The 8,600-nt window shown below is 44.7% G+C and overlaps 1 protein-coding gene across 1 annotated transcript; it reads right to left on the bottom strand.

Moving 5' to 3' along the window:
• Positions 1-994: 994 nt before the first annotated feature.
• On the bottom strand, positions 995-7,524 carry POLE4 (DNA polymerase epsilon 4, accessory subunit). Its single transcript, XM_064268780.1, has 4 exons — positions 7,293-7,524; positions 6,642-6,726; positions 5,716-5,757; positions 995-1,324 (listed from the first exon to the last, which is right to left on the bottom strand). Exons 1-4 carry the CDS (start codon positions 7,497-7,499, stop codon positions 1,311-1,313), a joined length of 348 nt encoding a protein of 115 aa, XP_064124850.1. The 5' UTR covers positions 7,500-7,524; the 3' UTR covers positions 995-1,310.
• Positions 7,525-8,600: the final 1,076 nt, after the last annotated feature.

Raw genomic sequence — 8,600 nt, 5'->3', positions numbered from 1 at the left:
TTTATTACATTATTTAAAAAAAAAAAAAAAAGGCTGGTGGCAACCCACTAATTGATTTCATGATCTTATGATCCCACTAATGGGCAATAATTCATAATTTTATCTTGAAAAAAAAGGCAACACTCCCTTTTAAATTCCCATTCGCCATGATAATAGGAGAGCCATGGGAGGGCTTCAGGCATCTGTGTAACCCCTAAAATCACATACAAAATGTTATGGTTCTAACCAATCACAAAGGAAACAATAGACAAAGCCAGGTTGGGGACTTTCTACAGGATACCTGACCAGTACTCCTCAAGGCTGTCAAGGTCATGAAAAACAAAGAAGGCTGAGAAACTGTCACAGACCACAGAAGACGGGGAGACACGACAATTAAATGCGATGTACTCTGGATTGGATCTTGGAACAGAAAACTAACATTAATGGAAAAATCAGTGAAATCCAAATAATGTCAGGAGTTTAAATAGTAACAAAGAAATACGAATGTCAGCTTCGCAGCTTTGACAAATGTACCATGGTAATGTAGGACGTTTGCAATGGGAGAACTGGGTGAGAGGTATACAGAAACTCTTCGTACTATCTTTACAGCTTTCTGTAAATCTGAGGAGATCCATGAGCTTTGTATCTCCAGAGTGGCCCAGGATCCAAAAATACTTATGAGCCACTGTCCCAGGCTTCCAGCTGTTTTCCTGAACCACTATGGTCTAAGTGCCCTGCCTCCTTCCTATGTTACCCACACCCTCCCTCAAAATACAAAATCTAAATTGGCTCTAAATCTAGGGTCACATTTATCTGAAACTTCTGTAAGACCTGAAGTGGAGAGCCATAAATTCTGGAGCCACGCTCTGGTGACTTGCTGGAAAAATGAAGACGAAAATAAACAAAAGGACTGTTTGGAATGGCTGGCAGAAAGATCAGGAAGGTCTAAGACTGGGCATGGTGGCTCTCCAGTCATGGGGGCAAGAACAAAGTCAAGATTATAAAACACACTAGATTGAACTTGATCAGAAACCTTTATTTTGGTCCTCATCATTCATTAAGCAACCTACGCAAAACATGTTCTTCATCTCTGCCCCAAACAGCAGCAGCTGCAACTAGCCCTGAGTGGAAGACAGACCCAAGTAGCAGAAGAGCTTGTGCAGAAAAATTAGCAGGTGAGATCTCTAAGTATCCCGGCTTAGGTGAAGGCAGAACAGAAAGAGTATATATGTGCAATATTCTAAGGACAGTGGTCTCCAAAGCTGAGGCCTTCGGGGAGCAGCTGGCTGAAGGACGCAGGTAAAGGCTCACAAAACTGCACAGCTCTGCAATCAATCCAAAGTACCTAGAAACACAAAGAGCAATGTGTAAAGCAAGGTACCTCAAGAGCTGTGTAATAAACTGCACAAAGTTAAAATGGAAGCTGCAGCAGATCTCTTAAGATGAAAATGATAGTTTTGAGGACTATCCATCCAAAAGGATGGATGGATATTCATCCTGAAAGATGGATGGAGCATTTGTAATTAGCATACTAGCCTGGGGAGGTGGAATTACAGATGCAAAAGGAGCTAAGATGTTGTGTTAGTTAATGCCAATTTGTGTGGACTACACAAGGGGTGAGGGATACAAAATAAATGAGGCAAGTTCTCCAAGCAAAGAGTTAAAATTAAAATCTCTTTTAGAAAGCTCCAGTTCAAAATGAGGGTCTGGATCCACAACTTTATACACCTTTACCTCCCAAGATTCCAATCAAAAGGAAAAACAGTTTTAAAAAGTCTAAATCTACAATAACAAGGAATGGGGATTTCAACAAAAACTGAATAGAAATCTGATTGAAGTATTTTTCAAATACAGCAGAGGAAAAATCAGTCTAAACTGAACACAGAGGGAGCTGCAGCAAAGGAGGGAACCCACCTGCCTAGGAGAACCATGGGAGGTTTCAGATGCAGACGCCAGGAATGACAGAAAGAGAAGCAAGACATGAGGCTAAAGGGGTTTAATACTTGAAGGTTTATATGCAAATGGTTGGCCCCATACCCCCACCATCTCCCCTGCATGCAGCACTGCCAGGAACCAGATATATAAAATCAAGAAGGAAAAAAAATCAGAGGGCTCTCCTCCAAAGAACTAATGGGCTATCTGGAGAGAACCAGAACAGCTAGTGAAAATGCTGGCTCCCCATAGAAAAGCCTTTCATACTCCGGCCTTTGGGGGCCCCCAGCATAACACCAACATCCGAACCCATCCCTGTTTACCCTAACATAAAGCTGACAGGCAACCATCTCTGCTACACAGACACACAGACACACACACAGAGAGAGCTTCCAAACAGCCCTCTTATTCCCTCATTCTTAATACAACGAAAATCCAAATATTACCAGCATCTGAAGAAAGCCTTCGCAGTGAAAAGAGACCAAAATTTATTTTAAAAAAAAAAAAAACCTAGAATAAAACAGCTAATTCAGGGAAAAGAATAATAAAAAAACCACCACTGCCGTCGAGTCAAAGAAACACCTAGAATAGAACAGGCAATTCAGGGGAAAGAATGATAAAAAAAAAAACACCACTGCCGTCGAGTCAAAAAAACACCTAGAATAGAACAGGTAATTCAGGGAAAAGAATAGCACGCAAGAAAAACAAAACAAAGCAAAAATACCTTATTTCTCGAAAAAAATAGATTTTGATAATGGCAAGTTCCTGCTGAAACCACCTGATAAAGCTATTTGTTTAAAAATTTGTCAGGCATTGAAAAGCCATCAAAAAAAGGCAAATCCAAAATCTAGAGAAGGCAAGAAGACAAAGTAAACCAGCCTCCAAAGCTGTTTTTGCCCTGAGGGCATCTGCCAATCTGAAAGATATAGCTGAGAAACTGTACTATGATTTTGACCAGCTGAGAAAACCAAGAGTCAAATCCCAGAGTTGGCCCAAGTAGGGAAAGTCTGATAATCCTCCTTTCTTCAAGCTAGAAAGGCTACACTGTCAGAGTAAGGCTGAACCGCTCAGAGACTGCCCCAGAGGTTCATGTCCCCCAGTGGTCCAGGAAACCTCCTGCCTTGGATTTGGACTAAGGAGATCCAACACTGATAACTCCCCTAAGGTGCCTTGCAAAAGCAAATGAAAATCTTCTTTGGAGAAAGGAGTTACTACATAGGCCTCAAATTATCCAACAAATCATTTTTTCAAGTACAATGACCAGTATACAAGTGAATCACGCAAACAAGGGGTAAACGACCATGACAATACTAGCAGAAACAAGAGACAACAAAATCCCTCCCCCACGCCCCATCCTGGCTTTCTTCAAATCCAAGGCCAACTTGGAGGCTTCGGCAGAGCTTCCAGACTAAGACAAACTACAAAGAAAAGCCTGGCAATCTACTTCTGAAAATCAGCCAATGAAAACCCCGTAGATCACAACAGAATACTGTCTGATGTAGTGCTATAGGATGAGCCCCCTTGGTTGGAAGGCACTCAAAATTCACAGTGGCCCTAAAAAAGGACTTGAGCATACCAGTGATCGTGAACACAGTGCAGGACCAGGCGATGGTTCATTCCGTTGTACCTGGGGTCACCACGAGTCAGAGCTAAGAGCAGCAACAATTAAAAATCCAAGCTAGGCACTACACCATGGTAGAGGATACTGTCCATATAAGGAGACTAATCAAATATACATTGAAAAACTAGAGAGTAATGGAGAGCAAGTGCTAGATGACGTATTAAGAACTACCCCCCATACTATGCAAGAGAAAACTCCTTGAAAGCTGGCATGGCCATGGCGTGCAAAGAGAAGGTAGATCTGAGCCAGGCTGGCCTTCAATTCGAGATGAACCACAGGCGAGGGAGCTGAGGGGTGGAAAACTGCAAATGGTCTCTCCACTTCTATCCCTGGCACCCCCTAATTTATTATCCAAAGAGCATCAGTGTTGGTCTCACCCCTTCGGGAACAAGGAAGAATGAAGAAAATGAAAGATACAAGGGAAAGATAAGTCCAAAGGACTAATGGACCACATCTATCACATCCACCAGCCTGAGTCCAGTACAATGAGATGGTACCCAGCTACCACCACTGACTGCTCTGACAGGGATCACAAGACAGGGTCCCAGACAGAGCTGGAGAAAAATGTAGAACAAAATTATAACTCAAAAAGAAAAGCCAGACTTGCTGGCCTGACAGAAACTGGAGAAACCTGAGAGTATGGCCCCCTACCACCCTTTCAGCTCAGTAATGAGGTCACTCCTGAGATTCACCCTTCAGCCAAAGACTGAACAGGCCATGGAACAAAACAAGACTAAAGGGGTGCACCAGCCCTAGGGGAGGGACTGGAAGCCAGGGAGGAACAGGCAAGCTGGTAATAGGGAACCCAGGGTTGAGAAGGCAGAGTGCTGACATGTCGTGGGGTAGTTAACCAATGTCGTAAAACAATGTGTGTACTGTTTGATGAGAAACTAGTTTGTTCTATAAACTTGCATCTAAAGTACAATAAAAAAAAAAAAAAGAACATCAGTGTTACCTCTTTAAAACACAAATTGGATCCTATCACTCATCTCTGAAAGTCAGTAATTAATACTGAACAAGTAAAGTAGGCGCCAACATTTTTGACTGGAAAACTGGCAGAAAGTTTCTTGCCTTAGGTAGGCAACTGAAAAAACAAAAATTATTTTTAAGAAAAATGAGTAGGCAGAAAGAGAGGCTGACGGCCAATCTACAAATTAGGCTCAAAGCTGGCCGTGGGAATAATTAAAAAATCAAGTAACTAAAAGACATTGAAAAGAATATATCAAACGAATAAGGGGCCTAGGTTGATATGGACATGCAGAACAAAGCACTAAAAAGAGTGAGATGAATAAATCAAGAAAAGATTTCTGAAGGTAATGAGGCTTGAAAGAGGTAATGATAACACTGGCGGACTCAAGGTGAGAACGAGCTGAGGACAAAAGGCTTTCACAGAGCCATTCAATCAGAATATGTGAAGAGTAAGCTGATCCAATTTAGGAGTTAAGCGGCAGAAACAGATCTGAGGGAAAGTAGGTAAAATGAGGTATTTCTAATGTTTGCTATTTCAGTGACAACAAGATTTACTTGGTATATACGCATTAATCCAAAATTCCTAAGAACAGATACAGGCAAGACAGAGGCGTAACTAAGGTATGGCAGACAGGAAGTGTGTCCTGGGCTCTGCTTGACGAGGGGCGCTAATGAGCAGTTTCTATTGGCCACAGCCATTTCCATCACCAGCTGTGAGAAATCATTCGGCAATTTAAAACTAATTGCCATAGGCACTATTTTCCGTAGATAGGCCTCTGCAAGTAAAAAATCTCAATGCTGTAAAATAATCACTTTACAGATTATCGAAAAAGAAAAGGGAACAACGGGTGACTTTAAATGTTGGCAATCACTCCTGATCTCTACAACATTAGGATGAGGAAGAAGGTTTATATCTGGGGATAGAAACCAAGATAGGAATCAGACTTCTGAATCATCTAACTCCACCAGGGTCTTCATACTCCCTCCAATTTCTTTATGGCTAGCAATTTTCAGGTCAAAGTTCTAATTTCACAAGGGGACAGACTGAATCTCATGTGATTCAGCAAGTTTGTTTTTCCTATCTAACAAGAAATACAATTATCCCTACACAAACAAGGAAGAACCAAGCACCCATTCTATAAGGCCTCAACTCAGATTATTAGCATGGAAGACACAGGTGGAAGTGACTGATTACCCACTGAGAGTGAACTCACCTTCCAGAAATGCAAATTCATCCACAGCTTCTATCGCATTATCTGAAACACAAAGTAAAGGACACTTGACTAACTCCGGTCATTTGGTCATCAGCCCCAAAACAGCACAACACACATAGTGAAGGGCATGAGGCTTTATGCAAATGAGGGCATTTATAAAATTTACCCCTTGTTGTCTCGAGCCTGCATTTGAGATCCATTTCTACCCCACCAATTCTTACACATCAGCTGTCTCTCCATAAGAGTTAGGAAAAGCCAGGCCACATACTGTTTAGTTAGGGAAAAAAATGGAACACCTCCCTACAATCCTGCTTTAAACCTAAGCTGACTTATCCTTTTTACTCTGAAAGTCATTAAACCAAAAAAAAAAAACTCTGCCGTCAAGTCGATTCCAACTCCTAGGGACCCTATAGGACACAGTAGAACTGCCCCATATGGTTCCCAAGAAGTACCTGGTGGATTCGAACTGCCAACCTTCTGGTTAGCAACCATAGCTCTTAACCACTATGGCACCAGGGTCTCCCTGAAAGTTATTAAGAGTTTGGCAATATAGCAAGGTGAGTGAGAAACAGTATGTGGAAGCTTACACATGTTTAGAGATTACAAACTAGATATAGGGGCCAGAAATCAAACCCAGATTCTAGAGGAAAAAGAAATGTCAAGCCTGGTACAATACAGGTGTGAAGGGGTCTACTTTGCTTTGGCAACCCCTAGCCTCCTTTCATACTCTGCCCACAACACTCTGCAGCAACCCAAAGAAGAGACTCTAAAGTTAGGGCTTTCTGGAACTGTGACAGGCCAATATGAAAATATCACAGTGAGAGACCCTGTGGCACCCCTCATATCAGTGATGCCTTCTCAAGTGGGAAGGAAAGCACAGACCAGCCCTCCTTTGTCGGCCTCAAGATCCCGCAAAGACACTCTACCCAAATCTCTCCTCTGCAGGGTTTTCCTCTTTCCTTGTTGAGCACAGCAATAGGCATCTTTTGCAATGGTCTCCACAAACAGTTCCTGTGGAGCAAACAAGAAGAGTTTTATCAGTGGGTTCCAGCACAGTTCTTTTTGAGCCACGCTGTTGGGGGACAGGGTGTTCTCAGGGAAGCTGAAGGAAGGCTGTCCTGAATTTCATGAAGGTCTATTCCCCTCCCTTCTATCCCAGTAGGCCTGAATGAAAAGTCCCCTGCCTCTAACTTGTAAATTCACCTCACTCATTCACTTCAGACGCCTACAAGTTCTGTGTTGGCCACCGAACATGAAAATTAAAATCATTGCCCAGGCCCTCATGAAGAGACAGATGTGCGAACAACGAACAAACTAGTATAACTACTGTAGAGATGTGACCCTTTTCCTCCATCTTTCCCTTCTGACACACCTCAGAATCAGGCCCCTCTCTCCCAGCTCTCGGTCCCCAAGCAAACCCCGCCCAGACCCTCCCTTTCTCCTCCTCCTCTCAAGCCGTCGCTAAGCCCCGCCCCTATCGCTCCGCCCCTCGGAAGGCCCCCGAGGCCCCGCCCCTTGCAGCGCTCGCTCTCCCTCCCGCCCCCGCCATTGGCGTGGGCCTCGCGCTATCGCCGCACCGCGGCTCGTGCCAGGATGAAAATGGCTTCCTGTCCCGCGAGCGTCACGTCGGGGTCCGCCTTGACCAGGGCCTTCACTCGTGCCAGAGGCAGCCTTGAAAGACGAGCCCCAGACGCATTGGTCGGGGCTTGGGGTTGCGGGGTCGCTGCCTCACCACCAGACCCCTCCTCCTCGTGGGGTGTCCCGCTACCAGCCGCCGCCGCCATCCCGGCCCCGAGCGTGCTGCGCGCGGCCGATGACTGAGCGCGCGCATGCGGCGCCGGGCCTTTTCCCGCGCGGGCTGGAAGCCACGCCCCCTGTGGGCTCATGCCCCCGCCCCAGGCGCCCTTGGGAAGCTCGGCCTGCAGGAACCCGGCGCAGGGCGTTACGCGGGCAGGAGTAGGGCGCCGGGCGCCGTCCGGCTTTGTCACCCCTGCCTCGCTTGCCGTTCCCCAGTGGCCCTCCGGCGCTGTCTGGCTTTTTTGAGCCCAAGCACCGCCACGTAGCCGGTGACAGTGGTGACTGGGCTGGGCTAGTGCTGGGGGAGCACCAAGGTCTGGAGAAACCTAAACCCGGCCAGCGAGAGGGCGAGTCTCGGTCGATGACGGGTGTCCCCGAGGCTGAGGGGCCAAGTGCCAGAGCGAAGCCCGGACGTTCCCGGGAGGGCCCAGCACCCAGGCAAGAGGGTACCCAGGAGGCCGCGAAGCCTGAACCAGCGTTAGGAGAACAAGTTTTATATACTCTTGAAAGAGGTGTGGGACTTTGGTAAGCAGAGATGGAGGAAGTTCAGTCCAGGCAGAGGAAGCCACAAAGAAAGGCAGGGAGTTTGGAAAGCATGAAGATACTGCGATCACAGGGTGTCCACGTTTTTTCCAATCACCGGTTCCATCAGAGCATTGGTTCTCACACTTTGGTCTCAAGTGTTAAACTCTTTATACTCTTAAAAATTATTGGGGACCCCAAAGAACTTTAATGTAGGTTATGTCTATCAATAGTTATTATATTAGAAATTAAAACAAAGTTTTAAAATACTCATTTACTGTAATAATCCCATTAACATAAATAATATTTTTATATAACAACTTCAAAAATACTAAATTTTGGGGGAAGGGTGGCATTGTTAATATTTTTATATAACAACTTCAAAAATACTAAATTTGGGGGTAAGGGTGGCATTGTTTTACCTTTTTTTTCAAATCTTTTTAATGTCTGAGTTAATTAGAAGACGTTAGTTTCTGTTAGCTGCTAATGTGTGATAACATTATCACTTGCCACATAAAAAAAGGTCTGGAAAATTCCACTATATCTTCTTGAGAAAATGAGAATGA

Source organism: Loxodonta africana, chromosome 15, assembly GCF_030014295.1.
Source record: "Loxodonta africana isolate mLoxAfr1 chromosome 15, mLoxAfr1.hap2, whole genome shotgun sequence".
In the NCBI taxonomy this organism is placed as follows: Eukaryota; Metazoa; Chordata; class Mammalia; order Proboscidea; family Elephantidae; genus Loxodonta; species Loxodonta africana.
Note: the sequence above shows the minus strand (reverse complement) of the source record. Positions and strands in the feature narration are given on the sequence as shown.

Excerpts from the sequence above, each read along its gene's own strand:
- POLE4 (XM_064268780.1), bottom strand. The coding sequence starts at position 7,499 with ATGGCGGCGGCGGCTGGTAGCGGGACACCCCACGAGGAGGAGGGGTCT. Across the intron at positions 6,727-7,292 it reads TCATCCTGGCACGAGCCGCG|GAACTGTTTGTGGAGACCAT; the intron begins GTGCGGCGATAG and ends TTTGCTCCACAG. Across the intron at positions 5,758-6,641 it reads CCTGCAGAGGAGAGATTTGG|ATAATGCGATAGAAGCTGTG; the intron begins GTAGAGTGTCTT and ends TTTGTGTTTCAG.